Below are 26,348 nucleotides of genomic sequence, written 5' to 3'. Positions count from 1 at the left end.
CGACGGAAAAAACTCAGACATAAAACCCCCATTCGATAAAGGTGAAAATGTTGGCATTTTGGTCTGTAATAACCCTCAAAATGGCACACTCATATTTGTCAAAGTAACTGAAAGGCAAGGTTTTCTGTACTGTGCACAATGCACTGTTATTCAGTTATTTGAAGTTGAAATGTGAAATTGTCTTTCAGGCAATTCTCAGAATCTGTAAACAGCATGTTGTGTAGCCCTGTGAGATTAGCCCAATTTGTTAGACAGCGTGGTTATTAGGGAAAACGGTATGGATGACAGTAGGCTAATCTGGGTAGCAGGTTACTGACAAGCGAAATTGAATATGCAAAGAGGAAATGATTTATTCTGCCCTTAATGACATTGTTTTAAGTCCAGCATTCCATTTTCTCAATGTTTTAGGACAAAACGTCCCGATGACTCCGTTTCAAAGATCAAGACGGAAACGCAGGAGTCCGCGTATATCCTTGTTTGACAATGTCCAATCAGCAACTTGTCAAAGAACGTCCATGTATGTCGATTTCAAAAAGATTGGATGGTCCGGGTGGATAATATCTCCTAGGGGTTTTAACGCGTACAGTTGCAAGGGTTCCTGCCCGTTTCCACTTGCCGAAAGTCTAAGGGCCACCAATCACGCGACTGTGCAATCCATTGTAAACACACTTAAATTGTCCAGTGAGGTGGGGGCACCTTGCTGTGTACCAGACCTTCTTCACCCTCTTAGTCTCTTGTATTTTGATGACGAAGAAAATGTTGTTCTTAAGCAGTATGATGACATGGTAGCAGGAAGTTGTGGTTGCCATTAAAATGTGACTGCAAAAAAATATTTTTTTGAGCCTTTGAAACAAATAAATTATTAGATGACTTTGGGTAAGCATTGAATCAAATAAATTGCCAATGGTTTGTATGAAAATATTTTGTTAAGTGAACAATATAAAAATGTAACATTATCAGAAAAATAACAAATGATGCATTGACTATTTGTCTCAAGAATTAAATTACCCTTTCCCAGCCAAGTGAAACTGATTCATAGTTTCACGTAGTGTTTTAATACTATAACATCAGCACTCAATAAGATTTTAAATAATATCTGTAATCTCTGGAGATTACAGCACGCATCACAAATAATCAAATTTAGTTAAAATTCTTGAGTCAAAATTCTTTCTGCTTGAAAAATGTCAGTGAAATCAATACATTTTTAAAAAGATGTCCAAGCTTGTGTGGCAAGCTTATGACTAGATTAAGCAATCGGATGGTCATGTAAGTCCGGGTTGCTTCTAATTGGAGGAAACAAATACATTAGAACAAGCAATTGACACAATCATTCCTGGTCTCCCCTAATGTTTGTCGCTGTCATATTACCAAAAAAAAAAAAAAAAGTAAAAATCCAAGCCATGATCATCTTAAAGATATTTTTATTGGAATGGCTTACATATGAGGCAAATAAATCACAGCCCCAATCTGATTCCTTATTCATTCAGCAACAAACTTTTTCAAAATTGTAAATCACTTTTCTTTAAGCGTGTTTTAAGCATAGTATAAATTTCATAATACAATGCTCTTCTTAAATGGTTGCAAATACACACACATTCGTGTCTGTATATTGATCTACAATGTACTTAAATGCAATATGCATCAAAATAACCAAAGTAACAATTTTTTACTGATTCTTGTCCAAACAATGTCTGTGATAGCAAAACTAAGTAATCTGTGCAAAACAAACTTACAGACTTGAAATTATGTATTACAAAACAAACAATGCCTCACATAGAACAGAATTTTAAAATGGGTCTTACTTTTCAAACAGTGAAAGATCCACTATCACAGAGCTTCTGTCTATATGCATGAACCAAAAAATATATATATACGTAATCAGTATATAAAAAGTACTGCCACATAGCAAGAGTACGTAATCTTATCAAATAAAACTTCTAAAAACAATACCAAACAAAAAAATTATCCCTGAATGTAGATACACTCACTGCAATGTCCATTTCTTCAATTTTTTTTTTTTTTATCTCATAGGCCTACTATCTAATTCCTCTGCTGAAGTATGATCCTGCTCAAGCTCAGTGTAGTGGTACTCTTCCCTTTGTTGTTTACTAAATGCATCATCTACTATCTGGGAGTCAATATGTTCACTTTCACTAAAGTCCTGAGGGGAGACCATAGACTCCCCAGGCTTGGTGGCTGATTTCTGTGCTACCAATGATGAAAGAGGCACTGGAACAAATCCATGGTAGAGAACAAATGGTGGTGCATTCACTACCTCCACAGATTGTGCCTGAGGTACACCTACCTCTGCAGACTGGACTGGCAGTTGGACATAACTCCCTGTCTCTGGATCAAAGAAAGTTTTAGTCTTGACTTGTACTGGCATATCCACCACAAAGTAATGCCCAGAATCAGGGTCCTGGAGAACCTTTCTCTGAGTCATTGGGAAGGATTGTGCCACAATGTTGGTTGCTGTGGGAGCATAGCTGCATTCAGTGCTATTCTGTCTCATTGGTAATGCTTTAGAAGTGGGGTGATGTGGAACAGGTGGTGAGAACTCCACATCGAAATCTGTCACATTTTGCTCACTGTTTTGAGATTCACGTTTGTAAATTACAAATCTGTCCAAACTGTGAGTCCTGCGTTCCAGCTTGTCAGGTACATATTTTTCACTGCTACGACTCTGTCGATCACTCAGGCTTCTGACATATCTGTTTTCAGTATGTGCCTTGGGCTCTAAGTTATCAGCTACCTGTTCCGCACCACTGCGTTGTCTTTCATCAACATTTTTATGGATATGTTTTTGACTGACATGTTTGTCATTGTTATGGATAACTTTATCAGCACGAGTACTTTTAAGGTTCTCACTCCTTCTTTGAACCTTGGGCTCCACTTTTTCACTTAAGTGATGTTCATTAGTTTCATTCCTCCGGTCACTCTTGGTATTACTAGCTCTGTCACGGCTATGCACCTTGTGTCTTGTTTCATCTGTAAATGATTTTTCACAACTGTGATGCCTCCTCTCTGTTTTGTGACTGGAACCTTTCTCAGCACTTCGACCTTTGCGCTCATTTTTACTCTTAGCCTCTGCTTTCTGAATTCTTCTAGTGGTTAGTTTCATAGCACGACGCAGGGCTTTTTCTGTTTTTGGAGGGACAGCGGGTGGCTTGCCTTGAGAATGGTTTTCAGCTGCACTGCAAGCTGATTCAGATCTCTCACTGGATACCTTGGAGATCTCAGAATCCTCAGTAGGTGCAGCATTAGAGGCTATTTCGTCAACAGGATCTCCTGAATGTGTCTCACTGTTGTCCATCCCCTCTGACATTGTGCTCACAATTGAACTTCTCTCTTCTTCCTCAGGAACTGTTAGCCTACCCTGCTGGCCCTTCCTATCCTTTGCAGTGACGAGCTGAGAGGGGGATTGGGCAATGTGATGCATTGATGACTCACTTGTCTGTGGACTTTTGACTGGTGAGGACGCATGTTCAGAAGATATTTCTGGACACTCTTTCAGGGGGTCTAGATCCACTTCACCCCTTTCAGACCCACTCAAGCTCTCTCTAGGTGACAGTAAATTGGCTGTATCATGAATAGACTTGTGTAGAATAGGTCTCACTGTCTTAGTGATAGGTGACTCACGGAAGGTGTTGTCTTTCACTTTGAATAAAACTGGTTTACCAAAGGCAGGAGAAGAGGTATTAGATTGTGATTTTGGTGTTAGCTCATTAGCAAACTCCATCAAGCTACGCACCCATCCTCCCTTCTCCTGCTCACTTGGAGATGCTACCCCATCTAAATTGTCTGTTTCACTTCCTTTGTTACTGAGACAGCACTGATCCATCTTTGTTTTTTCCATATCATCCTTCTCTTTCCCAGTCACATTGCTAGTCTCCACTTCACGTAATAATCCTGTCTCAGGAAATGAACTTGACTTGTGCTTTGTATCAGCAGGAAAAGTGAGTTCCTTTGGTAAGTTGGATTGTACACATGGGTCCAAATAATTGCAAAGCAGTGGTGGTGAAGTTTCTGGTTGTCTAAGAATGTCATGAACAGTAATACTGTCATCCATCATTCTGTCAGTTTTGAAAGTCTTAGAGGATGTGGTAGTCACTTTGGCAATATCTCTCTCCTGAACAGACTCATCTGCAGTGTTTGCCTTTTCTGAGCTAGAGACTCCCAGAAGGCTCAAAAAATCCCTCACAAAGCTTTTACTTTGACTTTTGCCCTGAACTTCCTTCAGGTCCTTAAATCCATCAGCATGTTTGTCCACAGTGCAGGACAAGATCTCACACTCAGGTGGTTGGGGGCTTTTGTTGGTGGAACAGTCTTTCAGGCAACCAGAAATTTCTTCATTTTGCTTGGAGTGTTTTAAATGATAGTCTGAGTGGCCCACATGAACTTCCACTTCATTGTAATTATCATTGGTTGTGCTATCTTCAAGTTCTAAGGCCTTCTCTGTTAATCTGGATACAACCACTTGTGGCTTCATTTTCTCCTTAGCAGTGTGGTCCTTAGGGCCCTCTCCATTATATAAGTTATCCTTCACATCATCTTTTCTTTGTACACCTAAAATACTCTGTTCTTTATCATATTTATGTTTCAGTACAGACACGTTACCTCTTCCAGGGACTTTATCTTTGGTTCTATTTGCTTCTTTTCTTGCAAGCTCTTTATTTTCAGTTGATTTATCAACCTTTCCCATATCATTATGTACTCTCTTATTTTCATCCAATATTCTATCCTCTCCTTCTGGATTTAATCTCCCCCTTCTTGGAGGTACCTCAGGCTTGTAACTGCTCTTTCTCATTATCTCTGCATAATTTTCCACTTGTTTTACATCACTCAGTTCACTTTCATCACTTCCTTTACTATTTTTAAAGAGATATACATTCTTAGTGTTGTCTTCCTCATCTTGTGGTTTACGTCCCTTATCTGCATTACTGACTACTTCAGAGTCAATTTTTAGCTCACTGTAGCCATTTTTGTCTCCCTCGGTATTTTGTGTCTGCCTTGATGCATGTTGGCAATGCTCAGTGACAGTTCCCTGCTTAAGCCCAGCTAATTTTATTTCATTTACACGACTCTCAGCATGTTTGGTTTCCGCCTCCAATATAGTTTGAACCGTCTGGTCACTGCTTTTAAAAGCAGAAGTACTCTTCTGATTGATTCTCCTCTCTCCTTGCGCATTTGCTGATGGCTTCTCATTTACTAGAGACATTCTTCTCTGTTTGTCCTGTGCTTTAACATATTGTACATCTTGTGTAACTTTCTGCTTCTCATATTCTAAAACATTACTGGCATCATCTTGTATATGGTCCTCCTTTGGTAAAGATTTACCTTTTTTACCTCTTAGTTCTCTCTCAGCTATTACTTCCTCCAGTGCAGCTTTAGCCAGGTCATATTTATCTAAAGTTTTATTCTCTTTCCTCAAGACTGAGCTCGATTTACTATGCTCATGCTCCTTTTTTGCAAAGAGGGCTTTTTTAGCAAGTGTGTTTCCTTTCATGGAAAGAATGCTTTTCATTGCTGCATGTTCTTTGGGAGGGGTAAAGTCACTTTTGATATGAGCTTCCAGGTCTTTGTTAACATCAGACCTGTTCTGATTCTGAGCACTCTCCTTCATAGGCTGCTCATTCATTTCTTCAGATCGATACACATTCTTTGTCTTTTCTTTACTATGCCTCACTTCATTGTTTTTTACATATTCAGACAATTTCAGCCTTTCTCCAGTGTCATCATAAGCATCTGCTACCTCTCTATCTAAGGAAACATCTTTGTACCCTTTGACATACTCATCACCATCAGCACTTGCATATCGTTGACTCTTAATGTAGCTGTTTTGTCTTGCTGAAAATACATGTTTAGCCCGCAAGTCCTTGATATGATCCTCTTTGTCCTTGAATGACAACTGCTCACTACACTGTAGCCCTCCTTTGTCTTTCATCTGATTTTTGTCACTTGTATCTGTTTCTGGTCTAACATCCTCTTTTCCTTGCACTGCAAGTGAATATTTTTCTTTTAATTCACTTGAATCACATTGTTTTACTACAGATGTTTCTCCTGTTCTTAAAGTTTCAGGTTTATTAACAGGTATTTTTTCTATGCTGATTTTGCCCCCTGTTTTATTCGTATTCAGCACTGGCTCAGTAATGGAGCCTTGCAACTCCTTAACTATGCCTTTAACTAATTTACTAGTACTTTCCTCTGCTTTCATATTGTTGTCAGTTTGTCCCAAGCTACTGCTCTTATTGATAATTGCCTGACAACTGGGGTGAATCACTGGTGGAATATTTTTATCAACACCTGTAACAGGACTAGCTTTGTGGTACAGATTTAAAGAGGGGTAGGTTACTTTGTTAAGTACAGGGCTCTTGTTTGATTTAAGAGATGCATTTTGGGATCCACCATATCTACAGTTTTCAGGGACAATTAAGTGATTTCCTGTTTGTAGAAGATTTAATGCCAAGTAGTCATCTAGCACACTGACATCTACGTTTGATTTTGGAGTCATTGTATTATTGTCTACGACCTCTGGGATTACACTCATTGAAGGGGTGAAATCTCTGATTTTTTGATGAACAGGTGAGCTGAGTTTATCATTTGTGGTTTCTGGAACCTCCAGTGCATTTTTAGAAAGAGGTGATTCAGTCATAGGAGACTTTTTCTTTTGATCCATAGCGTCCACACCTTTAAATTTTGGTGGGCTATACATTGTTTTCACTCGTTTCCTATTGTCTTTGAGATTGAACAGCAAGCTGGAAGCCATTGCTTTATAGTTGTCACGCTTTATCTCGGGCGACGGCCTAATTTCTGTTTCAGGGAGAGGAAGGAGATCAAGAACTGTGGGTGAGAGCACTGTCTGAAGTATCTCAGAGGTCTCTGTCCCCTGCCTAGATGGTATCACTGGAGTCAGCAGCTGTGAAATACTAAACGGGGTTGAACTTTTGGAAGCCGCATCCTCCATTGTCTTGACTTCCTTTTTATTAACGTGTACATTCTGCTCTCCACCTTTTGACTTTCCACTGGGGGATGAAGTTGCGCATGGCTGATCCACAGGTATGGCACTTTTTTCCCTGCTTCTGTTTTTCCTCCAGGGGGCGCAAGGATCCCCCTTTTCTGATGAACATCTTTGTTCAGAGGCAGAAGGTGACTGAACAACCTTGGTATGTAATTCCTCAATCTGTATTTCTGGCTTATTCACTTGAGTTTGTCTCTCAGCACTTGGAGATACAACTTGTTTGCTGGACTGTGACATTACAGGCTTATTTTCGGGTGGAGGGGCTTTGGTTTCTTTTTCGTACAGTTCGGTTTCTTTTGCCTGTGGATTATTGTTTCTATGTGCAGCAGAAAGCTTTTTGTAAAGAGAGGAATCATACCAATTAGGAAGGCCATCTGCCGGCAAAAGGTCCGAAATACTCTCCTGTCCAAAAGGGAATCTGTTGAAATCCTTCCAGGACTGGAATGGGCTGAATTCACTATGAAGGAAAAAGTTCCTGGAATTCAATTTCCTCAATTTGCTTGATTTGCCGTGCTTATTTTTTGAAGATTTCCCTTCAGAACTGGTTACATCTGTGCTGGATTTTTTGGCTGTCTCTTTGCTTGTGGGTTTCTGATGGTTCTTGATGTGGGAAGAATGTCTGTCTCTGAGGTTATTATGATAGTCAGTGGAGAATTCTGAGAGCTCCCGTTGGATGCTGAGCAATGCAGATTTGTCCCAGGAGTCACTATGACCAGTTTCACCATTTGTCATCTTAATGCCATTACCATTCTTCTCAGCAGCTGTACTGAAAGCAGCAAAGAGTGATGACACTTTTGAACTTTTATACTGGTTCAATGATGTATTGTTAGAGAGGTGAGAACTATGCTTCCTAACAACAGAAGAGGAGTTCTCCAGAGCTCTTTTAGGGATTTCCTCAGCCAGCGGCTTGTGGCAGCTGACCGGGGAAGGTGAAAATTCGGAGTCATTGTAGACAGCTTCGTCGCCAATGCACAGGCTCCGGAAAGCCCGGTCAGTCAAGCTCATGACCTCCCGGTCTGTTTCATCCATGAAACTCTCACTTGAGCCATTCAGATTGCGGTGGTGTTGCATGTTATTTCTGTGGCTAATGTGACGCTTCTCCAGGCAGCTCATGGTGAGTGGTTATTCCCGGTGATTCAGTCAGTTCTTGATTTATCTAGTCTGCAGTGACTTCATGAGATAGTCTTCATAAAGAAGCCTTGATTTCCTCTTGACCTTCCTGAAAAATATACAGCAACATAACATAATCAAAGAACGGAAGTTAGTTAAAAAATATTTTTTTAAAAAAAGATTTTTCATAGATCATCTTTTCTAAGTTTTTCCAATTGCTTTTCCTAAGTGTTTTCTTTCTGATGGTTTTGCTCACAATATACACTGTTTTGCCCTTTGAGATTTACTGAACTGTCCTGTGGTTATGCACACTAGATACAAGTACTCCACTGCCAAACATGAGCTATTCTTAGAAGGCAGATACATATCTGCCCTGCCCTACACACAAGTCATCTGCACAGACCTTGTGAGTAAAGGCATGAACATAAGCATTTTTAACCCCATGGCTAAACAAATACCACTGAAGTTACAGGGTTACAGAAAATGGTCCAGTGATCTGTGCTATTGTCATCATAGGCCTGTTGTTTACAACTGCATACACATCCACCAAAATCATGTACACTGCATGTAATTCAGACATGGAGAATCAGACTGATTGCTTTTCTGGGAAAGAGCACAAAAAAGCCTAAAAAAAGTTTTGAGGGAACACTCAGTTTATTAGTAATGAAAAGAATGTCAGGCTGGCTTGTCCTAAGTGAATTTGAGCTGATGTATATTTTGGAATGGCTCATTAACCTAAATTTATCATCTGACCTGGGATCATAAACTAGGCCATAATACACCACATAACTGTTCACAAAGAGGGTAATACCCCCTAAATGTTAAGCCAATACACAGATTGGATAGTGCCATGTCACAGTCCAAGAAATTCACTGGGATGAAAACAGAGACAATAAGGGGTGTGATTCCCTGAAAACTGTCAAGGAAGATTCCATGCAAAAAAAATTACAATTTAATACTTTAATACTGTCAGAAGACGTATCTCAAAGAAATATACAAGAGTTTACAGTTATATACTGGAGTATTTGGGTGGCACAAGCTTTTTTATAGCAGTAATATTTTCACATCAGCTTGCAGTCTTGCATATTTCCTCACATCTGATAGTTTATTTATACCCAGCAAGACAAGGGCCCTCAGTGAACTCAATGAATTCTTTTTAAAAATCAAATGCTAGCTAATGTGCACTGAAGTATCTCAAGAAACAAACACCACAAATGTAAACATACCAGAGTAACTTCTCAGCTGACTGGTTCAGTTAACCAAACTAAAAATGGGAGATGCTTCACTAATACGTACAAGCATCTCCGGTTATTATATGGGGTAATCTATGAATATTCAGAATAACATTATGAGTATAGCTTTACAAACAACCTGTAAATAACAAAGTCAGCTTAGATTAGTGAGCAACATTTAGGGATTACGTAGACTTCATACTTCACACCAATGACTTCTATGTAAATAAGCCCTTACCTTTTAATTTGGTTTGTGCGTTCCATCCTGAGATGAATCCATCTATTAGGCTTCAAAGAAAGACATGATCCTGAGAAGTATTACAAAATCTTTTACCAGAACCACTATCTGTTTTCACTGACTAATAGTGAGAAGACTCTCCCCACTTGGTACAGCACAAAAAAGTCTGAAGTGAAGGGTAGAGGTCCATGTGCAAATGAGGAGGGAAAGGGAGTCAAAGAGAGGGGCCAAAACACAGACCACTGAAATAGATGTTGGAGCTGGCGAGGCCAAACAGCGTTGTAACACAGGAAGGAGCTAGCGAATCCACATACTGAAGCAACCACTTGGTGTCGAGTGGCAGACATGAAATGGAAATGGCCATCTGCTATTTTTGTATAAGGAGCACCAGCTCCACTACTGTCCACACATTGCCTATCAGTCTCCTCAGTCCACAAAAGCTATTTACTCTACACTGGAGCAAGTAGCCTTTATCCGCTGGACAGACAGAGTGTTGCAGTGTCGATGTCTCGCCTAAGTTTGAGTTTGTGACTCATTTGTCACTTACAAATACAGCAGTCAATTATAGCCTCTTGCATCACCCACATGAGTGTCACGCATTTTTAAGAGCAGAATGAAAGGCATATGGAATCTGATTACTGAAAGAGGCTTGGTCTGGTTATTGTTCATATTGGCATATCTCAGTTGCACACTCCCTGTGTTGGACCATAGTCAGTTGCTCTGCTGGACGATCCTACTTTTTTAGAAGGCAATTCTTGTATAATCAGATATCGTAGTTTTTATTTCAACTGTAAGTAGAATATATTTTGAACATTATTTAACTTCTCTTTTATAATATCTGAATTCAGGATTGTTTCTTCCTATGCGTTGTCCTATGGCATATGTTTCATGAGCTAACTTTAATCAACTATGCCTTCACTACCTTCCTACTGTACCACGTGGCGTTATTTATGTGGCTCTATTTCAAGCGCCCTGTATTTCATACAGTAACAGCTTGCCTCTCTTTCTGTCACACCTTCCATATCTCAGCTAATCTGTCACACGTCAAAGCAACACCTGTTTCTACAAAGTACGACGTGATTCCAACGCAGACACTAAACAGGAGGTGAGAAAGGTTGCTGCAGGGTCTTTGCTGATCTGGCAAATACATAATGACAAAAGTACCTTACATAAGGTGATAACATAATCAATAAAAATATTACAAATAAACTCCATTAAAAAAAAAAAAAAAAAAAATTCAATGTCAGTCTGTGACTTGCTGTGGTTCAAAAGAATGTACTACGTTTTGCTTTCAAATAAATTTACATTAATAAATGAAACTGTTTTTAAGCACAGTAAAAAAAAAAAATCAAAAATGAACAAAAGAAATGCTTGGATTTTGTTTATCGGGAAAATGCTGGCTCTCAATATCAGTAATGAGTCATGTTCGTTTCCAGAAATATGTGTACATCTGGGGAAAGTCCCCCTCTTAATTTCTGCAATGCAAAACTCTCACTCCCAGTATCTCACGCTGGTGAGAACATTGTATGGAATTGGAGTTGGTTTCCATTTTACTATCTGGTAGCGCTGACCTCGCAGAGAGGAAGGTCACTGAGAAGGCAGACAGATCTCTGCCCATAGCAACTCAGGCTCATCGCCCCCAAAAGGCTCTTATGTCAAGTTCTCCTGCCGGCTTATTCCAACCAAGCCAGCAAGGCTATAATAGGAGAATTGGAGCACAGGGCTTTTTTCCCTCAGGAGCTCAGGGTGGTACAAGAGCAGAGCACAGCCTATTTGAGATGATGGACATCCACACATGTGCAGACAGTGGAGAACTGTGGGCTGGCCCTGATTCACGCCCACTTGGGAGCAGGGTATAGCAAAACTGTCAGAGCGATCCTGTAAAAACTGGCATTTCTGCTCTACTGGATCAGGCATGAACTTGGTACCCACAGAATAGCCTCCCTACTGATGGTAGTAGTACAACTAGCAATGTATCAGTTCATGTTACTCCCTCATTGCAGAGGAAAACAGTCATGACACAGCACCAGTTCACTAATCCAGGTTTGAGGTGAGCTAAGGACGCAGTGATGACAGCCCTTGCGTCTGATCAGACAAATGATAAGAAGCCACTTCTCACTAATGGCATGATCTGATATGGCTTAATGGGTACACTATGCAACATAAAATACACAAATGTTTTGTTTTGTTTTTTTTCAGTTTTCTTGTTTTTTATAACTCCTTAGATATTTGTACAGACATCTACTTATGTAACACGTTCAGGTCAGTAGTCTAGACAAGTAAATCAAAACATCTTGTGATTTCCATTCCAAATGACACTCACAAAATCTGTCTACTACTCTCTCTCTCTCTCTCTCTCTCTCTCTCTCTCCCTTGCTCTCTCTCTCTCGCTCTCTCTCTCTCTCTCTCTCTCTCTCTCTCTCTCTCTCTCTCTCTCTCTCTCTCTCTCGCTCCTTCTCTCACACACATACACTCACACACACATCTACACACACATTTGCATCAGATAACATCGATACTGCCAAATGAGTTTAGTGATTAGCTTACATTTGTGTGTGATGATTACTGAGATAGTTGGTCTCTCTTGTGAATCAAACGTTAAGGTGATAGCTAAATCACGCTGTGACAAGCTTATGGATCAACAATAAATCATAACATTTCCAGGAAATCCACGACTGCATGACAACATGTTGCACAGTTGAATTGTGGAAGTTTGATGCTTGGAGTACTGACTGATATGTGGCAATGCAGAACCATCAGATACATTGGAAAATGTAACAATACTGATGGTGGTACATTAATTCCACATACAATGTCTCCATGAGATGACCTATACCTCACAAGCAAAAATAATCGTTTTGGCTCTCTCCAACCTTAAAAGCTGCCATTCCCTAAATGTGGTGCCACAACTGTATATTAATAAAACATGATAAATAAAATTGTGTTTGTGAAAAGCTTGCTAAGAACACTCATCTACTCTTTATCACCCAACTACTTTTGCAGAGAGCACTCTATTTTAGGCCTAGTACATTAGGATGAAGCCAGTGCATGACTGAGGTTGGGAATTCGTGGCAGTGCCAAGTTATGCCACAGGCTTAATGTTGCTGACCCACCGTGAGTGCCGTGGCTCCTCATACTGGCTGTGGTTTGGACATATCAACAGCGAAATAAATCACAAATGAGCCGAGTTTAGCTCAGAAGGCATAAAATAACCAATAGGTAGGTGCAGTGAGAGTCCTTTGTCATGCTGGTGTGTTAGACATTCTAGAGAAGGTCTGCATGGTATTGACTGGAACAAAAATGAGCAAAGACTAACACAAAATAATATGACGAGTAAATAAAGTCATTTAAAATGAGTTCAGTCTAACTCAGAAGGCACAAAGTAACACTTTGTATAAGTAGAATCCTTGGAGATCTGAACAATTTAAAAGGCATAATCTCATGAGCTGAGAAAAGCTTTCAGGAGGATCACACAAGAGCTTGAAAAACAGTTCTTCTAATTCTGTTTTAAATCACCATTAACTAGGCGCAGGGAAAGGCATTTGCCATGTTGGGGCATTGGATACTTCGGTAAAGGTCAACGTCTGTTTGGTGTTTACAAAAGTAAACATGTAAAAATAACATACAAAGAAACTATTAGCACATAGGCATAGTGCCATGCTTCACCATTTAATAAATGTCCCATTAAGCTGCCATGTTGGCTATGCCAACCTGTTAGGGCTTGTCTTTAACTAACATGACATGCATATCACTCTGTCAGGCACCTTGCTGGTACAGGCCAAATTCTTTCCAACCAAACAGTCAGATGTTTGTATTTACGATTCAACTGCAAGGACTTATTAATAGCATTTGTCTGGGTATTTAGACATACATTGTGGTCCTGCATAATTCAAAGAACGGATGTGCCGTCCTGTTTATGATCTAATAACTCATGTTTTTGGTGGTACTTTTAGAATGGCTGTGAGGATAAAAAAGAGTTAGTGATAAACAAGAGGGTTTTATGACATGACTGTTAGAGAGAATATTCAAGACCCTTCTTGAACAGCTGTGTTGTGCAAGAATCTGTAATGACCACATTGATATGGTTGGCTAAGCAGTGGAAAAAAAGCATCCTCAAATTACGGATCCCATATGAGCAGCATTACATTTCAAAACAAACTTCCAAGAGAAATCACATGGAAGCATGTGATGAGGCTGAACATGCAATGATCATGCAATAAATGATAAGAAATGTTTTCTGGGAATGAAGTCTATATCTAAATTTCTCAGAGCAAACATTCATTACAAAACTAAAAGATTCTAACGGTTCCTCTAAAGGTTACGGGGAAGACACAGAATCTTTCGCTGTTGTTGTTGTTGTTGTTGTTGTTTCTTGAATGAAGGACAGGTCCACAGCATGAAAAGATCTTCAAAAATGCAACAAATTTTCCACTACAGTAAGTTCACACAAGGATAAGGCAGCTAATAGTATTGATTGCATTAAATGAGCACAGCTGCAGACATGCTGGTATCACTTCATCTTATCTAGAAACCATTACAGTGCATGCACAGGAAATGGTTCCATTTTAGGAGGCAGCACATTTTTACTCTCTCTCTCAGTACACGCGAAAAAGAAACAATGGTAGACTCCCACACGAAACAACAGAAAAATGTTTAAAAATGTTGGATATTATTTGGTCATCTGCTTTCTTTTCACCATAGGTGAGTGATCATTACATTTTTTTCTAGTTGCCTGCTTATTCATAAAAGCTTTCAGTACTTTAAAATATTTGCATCCTCACTGTACAGGGCTATACTTTGTTCTGCTTTACATCTATGAGATTGATCTATGAGCCCTAATGAACATACATTAAACTCCAACTTGAAAACAACAACAAAAAAATGATGACTAATTTTTATTCTCAAGTGACTGTCATCCTCATAAGACCTATCTAGGTTATTATATGTCTGGTTATATGTCTGTATAACCTATGGCTGACATATAAATGTATAACGCTAATTTCATCTCTCCAGAGTGCGTAATAATAAATGTGATGAAGCATGCGTAGATGACCATTAGACAAATTCAAATGTATGATGTATTTGAAAACCTGGAGTAGGTAAATGATGAAAGTGAATCTAATGATGTGGGGTTTTGGCATGGTTAATGCCTCTGTGAGCCCTGTCATGGGTCAAAGCAGTGAGATATGTAGCTAATTAGAGATGTCAGATTATGTATTAGAGCAAAGTGTGACCCAAATGTTCTTACACCATGCTATGTAACACATTAACACTCAGTGTCAACATTTTCAATGTAAAAGGTTTTATCTGAGGAAAAAAAAAAAAAAAAAAAACCAGACAAACAAACAAAAATAGTCACAGTGGACTACTAACCACTTCTCATTTTCTTGCAAGAGAAGAGAGTCCACTTCCATTAACAACACATGTCCAATGCATTCATACGATTTTATGAAGCACTCTTAATACTCACATAATGTATTAGAACATTATGGGAATTTATAAGTAGCCATGGTTTGTCATGACTCTTTATGCAAGACAATAAAACAGAACCCACATTATGCACTATCTGCTATTTTTTAGTGCACTGAAACAAATTTATTAATGCACAACGGTCTCCACATGTCAAAACAGGCTATAGATTATTATACTATATGTTAGAATTGCTGTAATGCATTCTGATATCCTATCGTGAAATATTTTATGTTATTATCCTTCTTTGACTGGTCATTAATATTTACAGGTATCTGTAGCAAAGTAAGCTTTTGTGGTAGGACTGTAAAATATCACCTTGTTTGTCATATTTCAGTTTAGCTCAGTCTAACATTGTGATGCTAGATCCACTCACAGTTCTACTGCTCCACACTAATATAAGGCCTTGACTGTATGGTTGTAAGTTTCTTCATACATGGTTTGAGACATGAAATGAACAAGAAACATAAAATGTTAGTATGAAGATGTCACAAAGCACTATGACAGCTCTAACGTAAGCAATTCTCTGTAAGTAGTTGACAAATGCAGTCTGGTGCATCTTTTGCAAGTTTATTTTAATGTATTGTAGCATCCGATAATGTATTCACAGTCAGAGATGTTATGAACTGACACTTTTCTCTTACAACATAACCAAACTGCACAATGTAATAAATTGCTGGATAATGCAGTGACAGGTACATAAGACTTGGCATTCTTTCCAAGGTGGCCTACAGGTGGCACAAGACAGTGGCCGTGATATTCAGTCCATCATCATCAAATGTCAATTATCATCAGTCAGTGTACGAAGCAGATCCAGATTGCTTCCTGTCTGAAGCATCAGCCATCAGAGAAATTAATCATTATTGTATTGTAGTCTATCTCCAGATGAAAGTTAAGATGCAAGTTTTATAATGAATGAGTGACTGCAATACAAGAGATTCCAAATTCTTCAGTTTTACAGACAATGAAAAGCATGATGCGATACTTATGATCCTATAGTGCTTTGCAGCACCTGACTTACCAGTGCATTATTATCTTGGGTTCACTGTGTTCTAATAAATACTTATTGTCATACTTACTGTTAGCGCCAAGAGGGCTTACACAACTATATTGTAATGCTATAAGTATGTAACTATGAATATTTCTGAGTGGTTATAAAGGATGATATCATGTATTTTAATACATATGTGCTCTGTGACAATATCTCTATAGTCTTCCACTTATCAGTGACCTAATCTTCTTTCCTGTATGCACAGTTTAATTTTAAGGTCACTTCCTGTTTTAGCTAGGTTAGTTTTACTTTGAGGGGAAAATATGACAAAAAAACATCTTTTAGATTCGCTTTGGTTAGACACAGGAAAAAATAGAGATTTTCACAAGCCCACAAGCGGTGCTGAGGTATTGAAGCATTCTACTGAGGGGCTTTGTACATACCAGGAATTTGTAAGACAATTTTGTTTATGTAATATTTGTTTTTCTACAATCTGAGAAGTACTTAAATATTTTACAGAATTTCTGTTTACAAGTGTGACAGGGAATGAACTTTCTTCCAAGGATGAACCTGGTAAGACATTAACTAAAAAAAGAAAGAAATGATTTAACATACACTATATTAGTTTGTATGGCATTTTCCTAGCCTGTGGTCCTCTTAAATCCTTAATATACATATAAATAAGAGTTATACAAGTTCCTTAAAGTAACTATAAAAATGAGGATTATCTGATGGAGTGCACACAACTTCATCAGAAAACTGTGTAAAGCAGTATTCTATTTCAGTAGAGTAGGTGGGATACCAAATGTGCAATAGAGGTTTTTTGTTCAAGCTTCATTCTCTAACCAATTCCATTCTGTCTGTTCCTGAGCCTCAGAAGTGAAATATGCAGTCATAGGAGTTGGGATTGGCACATTTTTTGCAGTGTGTTTCCTTGCAATAAAGATTTGCATGATCAAAAAACACATGCTTGACAATGAAGTTTCAGGCAAGTATAGCACCAATTTGTCAAACAGTACGCATTACTGAGAATAGTAAGGCCCTTTCATGAATTGGTGGGTTTGGTTCCTGTTAAGGTTGCAGATGTATTGTGACAAACCCTTGATATCTAAAAACAAAAAGCTATTACATTCAACCTTTCATCAATTGTCTAGAAATAACATGTTGTTTATCTTGACCATTAAACACCACCTCTCCCTACTGTCGGAGAAAAGAAAACACAGGTCATAATGACCTGAACATCAATAGTAGTTTGTGATTGATAGTTAGCATTTGTGTCATTCTCAGGGTGAGGTTTGCTTTGTAGATTCTGTCTGTATTTTAAGTTGATGTCTCCTCAAAATGTCTAACTGCTAAAGTTGTGACAGTTTAATTTCAGTTCAAATTCAAGTTAAATAAATCCAACCTAAAATATATATGCCCTGGAACATCTACAGGATTAATTGTGCTTTCATCTTCAATATGTGATAAAAATATCACCAAGGATACTGCATTATTAATTTCTTATCTGTATTGTCAATTATCTTATCTTTCAGAGGATTCAAGAAGACCATCAATAAGGTAAGAGAAATAGCCATTCACTACTTGACAATTACTGTTAGTCTTTTCAGTTAAATGCAGCTACTACAGAGTGAGCCTAACCTGTTTGCTCTGTACAGAACCATTGATGTGGAAATGGCAAGAGGGTTAAGAAGTCCACAGCAGAATTAAATACACCCGTGAAGAAATGAGCAGAGTTTAAACTGTTCAAAAGAAACTGTCAAATCAGCAGACAGATCTCAGATTTCTTCCTACTCCTTTCTTTGCCAAATTAGAGTAACCGGTAAGGTACAATCAAAGCCCTTTAATCAGGAGAGCAGTAACAATGGATTCTACCAAAAAGCAACAAGAGAGTTATTTTCAAAAATGTTTATGTCAAAAATATCTTTTAAGTGTTTCATCTGTATTATCTTGCTGTACATACTCAAGTGAACAAGGACCATTCAAACAGGATATTATTTCACCCTAAAATAAAAACTTCATAATGGCCTACATGACATCATAAATAGGTAAAAATGCATTTCTCTTTTGACGCTTCACACTGGTAACAGTTTCTCATACCTCTGAAGTGATGTGAAAAATCACACATAATGGATGGTGCAGAAAAGAGTTTACAGATTCGAATTTTGTATGTACATGTTCTCAGATTCTGTTGTTTCTGTTGTTGTTTTTGCATGTGTTCATTTTTTATTGAATGTTGAACCTCAAAGTGAGTTTTGATTCTCAGATCAAAATTAAACTTTACTGTTTGTGCAGTTACTGAGCCAATAAAGAACAGTTCAAAATGGAAAAAAGTATTGAGTTTCCATTCCAAATAACACTCACAAAATCTCTCTCTCTCTCTCTCTCTCTCTCTCACACACACACACACACACACACACGCATGCACGCATGCATACACGTATCCACGCACACACATACACAAACACACGCACACATGCACGCACAGCCTCTCTCTTTTTTCACTTACATACTCATGTGAACACTCATAATTTCTGTGCACCACATTTGGAACTGGCCTGGGATGACTTGGGGACCAGGGGTTAAAGGTCGGAAACTCAAAATGGTAGTGTCATGTTCAAGGAGCAATAGTGTTGTTTTGCATGTGTCCTCACATGCCCATGTACATGACTTTCAAGCTGCTCAATATTACATTTTTCTAACAACATAATTCAACAGATTCAATAACATCTTAGATATAATCATAAGAAAATCTTTGTTTAAAACATTTAAGAAGAATTTTAGCTTCACTGGGAAGTCTGTGTGAAGGCACACACAGTCAACAGTGACTAGACAAACTGCTTAGAAATTAAAAGGCCACTCATGGCTAGAGTTGCCAAAGGCATCACATTTTCTCCACAAGGGGGAGTGGATCACTTGCATTTAGGTCTGTAATTTTAGCTGAAACAGCAAAACTCTCCTACAGAAGTAAACTTCTAAGCAAATCTATTTACTTCTTACTGAAAACCTTGGTGAAGATCGTTTCACCCTGAATTTTGTATAAGTGGTAATAATACTTATTCTCTCATTAACTATCTATTGCAAACACAAGTCTTGCATCATTCAGACATTGTTTTGTTTTGAGATTATTATATTGACTAGGTTTGAAGAGTGTTGCAATCATAGGTTAATACGCTTGACCATAAAATCATCAACCATATGTTCAACAGGTAAGGGCTGCTATAATGTTCAACAGATAAGGACTTCTACCACATTGTCACAAGGTTTGTCTTTCTTTTGACACTGAAAATTTTAGAGAGGTGTTCTGAAAATCACCAAACCTTCTAAATGTCGATGAAAAAATCCACAGAAGCATTCCAAGTATTGCACTGCCCCCACCAAAAAACATTAAGGACAATGCACACAAGAGTACAGAGAGAGGCACTGTTGGTCTTTGCAAAAAAAAGAGCTGCCATCAATGGCCTCTGTCTCCTCCCTACTTTGGATTAGAATGAAAGAAGGCACAAAGAATTTTTCCAGGTACAATTCAGCTGGAGCAGTTAAATGCTTGTGGCTAACCTATACTTGAATAAGATATGATATCTCTCCCATTTAATGTATTGTGGTGAATGTGGGAGCAAGAGGAGGGGCAAGGCTACTGACTGGGACTACAGAGACAGGGCACGGGTATTAGCTAGAGCAGAAACTTAGCATGCCCTGTGTCAGGTTTCACAGCAGACGGGGAAAAATAAACGAGAATCCTAAGGCTCCTCTCCGTCAAGACTTTCAACTGGGTTTTTATGGAGCCCATCCGACTACAGAATGAAGATCTCTGGAGTAGTCATAGTTTTCATGACTAGCATTCTGTTTGGAGGTAAGCCATGTGTGTTTATTCAAAAATTGTGAAATAGATAGATCATATTATGCTTGATTTCAGTTAACTGACATGTCAGTAACTACCTGTAGGATGTGACCGATAAAGAAGGATATGTAAGAAAAAAACATTAACAGAAATAATAATTGAGTGAATGGATGTTTTATAGCTCTCAAACTAAAGAAAATAACGGAAGCCAGAGTGCAGTATAAGTTGCATTTTTGAATAAGGATATACTGGGACATCACACAACAGCTTCCATATGTCTGATGATAAAGGTATCAAAATGACAAAAATGTCCCTTATTTCAAGCAGACTGAAAACAGAAAATAATAACTTTAACACAAAGTCCCCGTCACATGCATGGAGGAAAAAATTCTAAATTAAATGAGGCGGTAACCGTGTGTGTTTATAGGCATACTGCCATAAATGTCTGATAATATGAAGAGTGTAGCATCCTCATCCAGTGTTAAAGAGTTCTCCAGACATGTGTAACGTCTGTTTATTTCTTCTTCAGAAATGTCCCTGCCGCTTGTGGAAAATTTTGAATGTGAGAGGTTTTGTAGTATGAAAACCAGATGTTATGGGAGACATACAAATATTAGAAACTAGGACACAACGTTTGTTGTTGAATCTCTTTTCACTTTGCTTATGCTAGTAAACAATGAGTAGGATGAACACTTAGAGTATCAGAGTAGCCTCAAGATTCATCAGTATAATACGTAATGATGGATGATGAAACAACCAAAGATATGACTGCCAACTTAAATTTTAATTCTTAATTACTGCACTCTGTTCATTTTTCATTGAATTCAGAAACCTAACAAGTTGCACTTAAAATTAACAAAGAAAAATTAACTGATATAATAGTACATAAACATATTCTACTTTTCACTTTCAGGTGTCTCCAAGGCCCTCAATGTCACAGTCACCCCATCTCCATTCACTATTGCAGCAGAGGGGGAGAATGTCACCCTGTCCTGCCTGGTGAGTGAGCATCGGCGGTCGACCAGTCTGCCCGTGGTGCGCTGGATGTTCCAGTCAGGACACGGAAGTGATGAGCAACTTGTCGCTAAGGTGAACATGAGGAGGGCAAAGTTCTATGGGAACTATACCAAGAGTTTCCCAAAACCCAAGATCAAGCTGACTGTGGTGAAGCATGGGAAGATCTACAATTTACTAATCATGAATGTCAGCAGCCAGGACAGGGGAATTTATACATGCAAGGTACAGGAGTTTAAGAAGCATAAAGACCGGTGGAAAGCATCAACTAACAGCACAGCAGCTACAGAGCTGAAAGGTGAGGCATCATCATCATCATCATCAACAACAACAACAATAACAACAACAATAATAGTAATAATAATAATAATAATTTCATAATTTTTCACCTTAGAGAGATTTCCTGCAGCAAAAGTAGCATTCGGCTTCAGTTAATAATTTGTTCCCCAGAAAATGCTTTCAATAAGATGGAATATGCTGAATTTGCTGTTTTTCCACACAGACATTTTCACAACTTGTATGGATCATTTTCCATTGGTCAACTGTACGCGGAAATTATACAAAATACAGCCTTTTGGTAGTCTCGTTTGAGCTTGGCTGTGTAAAGGGGGTACAACAGAGGGAAAACTGGCAGAGTTACAGTCTAACCATTCTGATGCGGGCCGCACACTGTTTCTAAACCTCAAAACCAAACAGACATATAGGTTTACAGGGACTAAGGAGACAGTGGCATTACAGTTCTATATACATCTGGCAAACAGATTGTCCCCTGGACCACTGCTATCCAAGGTATGACATTCCTATAACTTTAATGTCACAGACTGTCGTATACATCAAGTGGTTACAGAGGTCACATCACAAAAGTCCTGTTTAAATAGAAAACTTATAGAGTGGTTCAGTCCTTCTGTTATTATATATCACAGTTACTTTGTAATTATTATTACATAGAAGCATTTTGTGCTTACTTAGGCAGAGACAGTTAAAATTTCTCAGTCAACAATTAACCACCCAGTAATCATCTGGGAAACATTTTATGATCTTCCTTGCAAATCGGAAGGGCATTCCTTGCCTCTGAAGCCACTGAGGCCTTTGGACAATGAAGCAGGGGTTTCTGAGAGACATGGAAAGAACACTCTGTCTACATTTTCATACATAAACAAATACCCTCGAGCATGCAGAAAACTGTTGTGATTTTTTGAAAGATATTTCACCATAGTAGAGAGGATGTGGTCTGGGTTTAAGTATATAGTTGCACCATCAATGGAGGGAACCGTGCCCCCATTTGTGGGTAGCAAACCATTTTCAAGGATAGTGTACTCACATAACTTTAATCAGAAACTGCTGATACATACATGTAAAATATGGAATTGTCTCCACTTGAAAAGAAAAAACAAAAAAACAAAAAAAAACAAGTATATTTCCTTCAAGAGAATTTGCATGCGTTAGCCTAGGACCATAATACACTTAACTATAGACAAACATGTCCAGAATTTGTCACTTTTCAAATACAATCATGAATCGTTTTGTTGTTTGTTCGATCATTCAATTATTTGGCTTTGTTTCTTAACTACATTCAGATCGGATCAAATCTGCATACAGATGTCTTTCAGCCAGTGCAGCTGGTCTTTTGAAAGGCAAATTCATCTATTGATGCCACTGTCAAAGAATTTTGGTTAGCAGCCCAAAAAATGACTAGTCTCCTTTTACTTTCAACAGTGCCATCAGTTTATCAAGACTTTTCAATGGTCTGGTAAAGACTAGAGTGTTCATATTTTGCTTTGTCTGTCCAAGCATCATTTGTATCACTAAATAGAAGAATCTTTGTGTGTTATTTCCATTTGTGCTATCCAAGAATGTGGATAACAGATAGTAGATTATTAAGTAAACCATACAAAGCAAGTAGTGATCATAGGTCCTCTGAATACAACTAATGAGTCGTTTTTAGAAAATGTTCTCGGCAGTTCTCAGCAGCTTAAACATTGTGACTCAGTCAAAAGGTAGACAAAATGTACACTCTTTGCTCTGTGCTTATAGCCAATAAAAAAAAACCGGATGTACCATTTATACCAAATACTACAAGCAAAGGTGTATGAAATGTCATGGTTTTGGGCAAGGTTTAGGTGGGGATGGGGGTTCATCCAAAATTCTTCATTCCACCTTATTTGAAGCGTTTTTCATTCATTTGACACAAATTTGAGGGCGTTCACATGATTTAATATGAATAATTCCAAAGCTCTGTCTCTTGTAGCTGAGTCTTAGAATGTCCTCATTGTGCTTTATCTTAACTCTACTCAATCCGTACTTACAATCAAAGATGCACTGATCCGATTTGAATGGAACCAATCTTTAATTGTTCACCACTAAGCCCGATTTTACGTTATTGTTGTTGGACATCCGGGAGGCCACCGTCTCTACAAAGGCCTGCTTGCTAAGTTTGGATAGAATGACTACCTTGCCACCAGGTTGTCAGTGGATGTTAGTGGTTATGGGTATTTCAGGGCATCATGGTGAGTGTCAGCCACTGTAACCCACAGCCTGAAGGGGAGCATCCAGAGAAAGGGATAGCCTTATGTTGTCATCCCACAAACAACCCACCTACAATTAGCTTTATTTAACTGCCTGCGCTGTGTAATTATGCAGTCGAGGGAACCACAGTGATGACTGGGCATTTCTGTCTTTTCATATACAGTACATGTCCTTCCAGTCAACAGAGCCAAGGAGGGACTCTGGAGTCTGTTTGAAGGTAAACCACACAGCTCTGTTCACCCATATGGACAACTAAGCTAAAGTAGTAATACAAACAAATGCAACCCAGCCAAAAATCTTTCCCATTTTTTCCTGACACAGAAAGACACCATTGAATGACTCCATTTAAGCAGCAATGGTGAACACCCATGTTTAGAGGACTGTGATATTTATGTATTGTTTTTTCTCTCTTTTTTGGAGAGTTTTTGAGGTGTTCATGCTTGTCTCTGTAGTGAAGCTGATTATGGTGAGTGTGTTGATGTTCGTACGTGTGTGTATTTTAGATGTCTACCTGTGTGCAGTGCTGATTTGCTGTGTTGGACTGTTGTGTATGTGTATTTTCACTGTGGCTGTGACCTGCCAGTATTTTCAGAGGAAAAGCAGATTAAAAGGTATCAGCCTGCATCACTTACTCACTCTCTACACTCATTCCAGAGACATACAAAACTGATTTCTAAACCCCACAATGAATACCTATTCATTGTATAAATGCCCATCAAAACATACATAACTGGATTTGGAGACATAGTACATGACATGGAAACAACTTCAGAGCAAAAGTGTCTTGCTGAAAGTAACAAGGCCTTACCCCAGGCCATATGCTCATCTTTTCACTAACAGCACTATGAACTGCTCAATCAGCTCAAATCACAAGCATGTCATGAGGATTTGGTTGCACATTATGAGACCTTAATGTCCCTTCTCCTTTCAGAAAACTATCATCTGGTGAAAAGCACACAGAACAGGTAAGCTTTCTCAAAAAAAAAAAAAAAATACCTGGAATTAATCTGGAAATTAAAGGGATTGAAGCTGTCCTCACTAATTCAAAGTTGTTCTTAATCTGTCTGTGGCAAGTTCGGGGGAGACAGTTACAAGTGTGGTTAGCCTGTCTCCCGCTCTCCCTAAAAAACAGAAGAGGTATAAAAGACAAAAGACAGCAGAGGAGAAGGAGCAACCACCAGAGATCCCAGCTAAAGGTATAGCAGCTCCCAAACAAACTTAGTGAAATTCACAACACACATAACAATTAGGCTGAGTAGATAAACAAAAAAGCTCACATTTATACGACAGGCAATTCTCAGACTGACACCACACTTTTGAAGAATCTGAGGATAATCCACCAAAACAGAAAAAATGAGCACACAGTGTTTTTATCCTAGAACAACTGAGGTATTAGCAGCAAACAGAGTCAAAGAAATCTTGCCTGGCTCTGCACAATCCTGCAAGAGTTTGAACATTTAACAATCGCAGCATGAATTGTGATGAATTCCATCATTTGGCACCGTGACACTCAAAAGTCACTTCGGTAATAATCAGTCAATTCTAAGGTCATGTATGATAAGGCTGTTATTTTATTCACACTACAAATTAATCATGATTTCTGACTGTACTGAGAGTAGCTTACCAGTCTCAAAGTAAAGGCAGCATCTACAAAATTAGTAGTTCCAAGCATGACATGTTTAGTGCTTTACAAAGGACTCACTATATAAGCTAGGGCGACAGATTTGCCATTTCAGAGTTTGTTGTAATTCTCCAGACTGACGTATTCTCTTCTAGCCCCAATTGCAGACAAACTGCGAAAGCCAAAACTTTTAAAAGCCCAGCCTAGAAAAGTGCTCTTGGTAAGTATCCTGGAGTCATTTGTTCTATGTTTATAGCGTATTCATGGAACATTCTACCTTGCCTAGAATAATTCATATTATTTATTTCACTTATTATTGAGCACTCATTGCATTGCTTTGTCTGTGCTACTGTATTTTCTATACTGCAGTGCATTTAGCTTTATTGTTTTCTTTATGATATTTACTACTTATCTAATACAGGACTGCGTAATCTTTGCTCTATGGGACTGTAATGTTTCCTTCTGTAGCTTGGTACCATGCAATGAAACTTAACATATCTGGCAGTATTGTCTTGCAATCTTTTCACTCTGAAAAAACTGCGGCTGCAGGAACCTGCACTAAGTAGTCGTTTTAAAAAGCGAAAGATTTGACTAGCCATATGTTGTACTTATGAAAGATTTGTTCATAGTCACCTATGCTGACCTCTGCACTAATTCCTCTCCCCACCTCTGCCCTCCTAACCTTACAGCCGAAGATCGCAGAGGAGAGTCTAACATATGCTGAGCTCGAGCTGGTTAAGCCACTGCCTGACGCCAAAACCACAAACAAAGGAACAGTCTACGCTCAGATAGTCTTTGAGGACAAACCATTGTAGTAAAAAAAGAAGAAAAAAAGAAGAAAAAAAAACTTTTTCTATTTTAAAAAGAATAAGTTATGCTTTACATTATGTTTGTTTCTAATCACTGAAATCTTATTTGTTTACTGATAGACACTTTATGTTGGACTAAATATTCAGTTCAAGTTTATAACAGACTATAAACCCTTTTTGAGCCCTTGTAAGAGCCAAACCTATTGATTTTGTAGATATAAGCATTGACTGGGCTGACTAGGCTGACTGAGATGCATGCCTGGTTTTGTCCTGTGACACTGGGTCTGGTATGTTTCACAAGAGCAAACTGTCTCTTGAGGAGCTGGGTAAACCTTATGATTAACCATCCACTCCCAGGAAACTTGTCCCTGTTATCATACCAGCTCTTTCATCTGTGTGCCAAGATCAACTCCCTTTTCCAAATTTGTTCAAGTTGGTAATTTTCTGTGATTTAACTATCATATCTGCTCCAAAGATCA

The 26,348-nt window shown here is 38.5% G+C and overlaps 1 protein-coding gene across 1 annotated transcript; it reads left to right on the top strand.

Moving 5' to 3' along the window:
* The first annotated feature begins 19,859 nt into the window (after positions 1-19,859).
* vstm4b (V-set and transmembrane domain containing 4b) lies at positions 19,860-25,875 on the top strand. The gene is made up of 8 exons (XM_030775817.1): positions 19,860-19,911; positions 20,813-21,211; positions 23,603-23,656; positions 23,943-24,050; positions 24,371-24,404; positions 24,514-24,635; positions 25,216-25,280; positions 25,750-25,875. The coding sequence occupies exons 1-8, from the start codon at positions 19,860-19,862 to the stop codon at positions 25,873-25,875; spliced, it is 960 nt and encodes a 319-aa protein (XP_030631677.1).
* The last annotated feature ends 473 nt before the right edge of the window (positions 25,876-26,348 follow it).

Source organism: Chanos chanos, chromosome 5 (genome assembly GCF_902362185.1).
Source record: "Chanos chanos chromosome 5, fChaCha1.1, whole genome shotgun sequence".
Taxonomy (NCBI): Eukaryota; Metazoa; Chordata; class Actinopteri; order Gonorynchiformes; family Chanidae; genus Chanos; species Chanos chanos.
The sequence above is the reverse complement of the archived record's forward strand: the minus strand, read 5'-3'. Positions and strand labels throughout refer to the sequence as shown.

Bases quoted from the DNA above. Each gene is read 5' to 3' on its own strand.
- vstm4b (XM_030775817.1), top strand. From the start codon at position 19,860: ATGAAGATCTCTGGAGTAGTCATAGTTTTCATGACTAGCATTCTGTTT. The intron at 24,051-24,370 runs GTATCAGCCTGC...TTCTCCTTTCAG, and splicing joins GAGGAAAAGCAGATTAAAAG to AAAACTATCATCTGGTGAAA. The intron at 24,636-25,215 runs GTATAGCAGCTC...ATTCTCTTCTAG, and splicing joins ACCAGAGATCCCAGCTAAAG to CCCCAATTGCAGACAAACTG.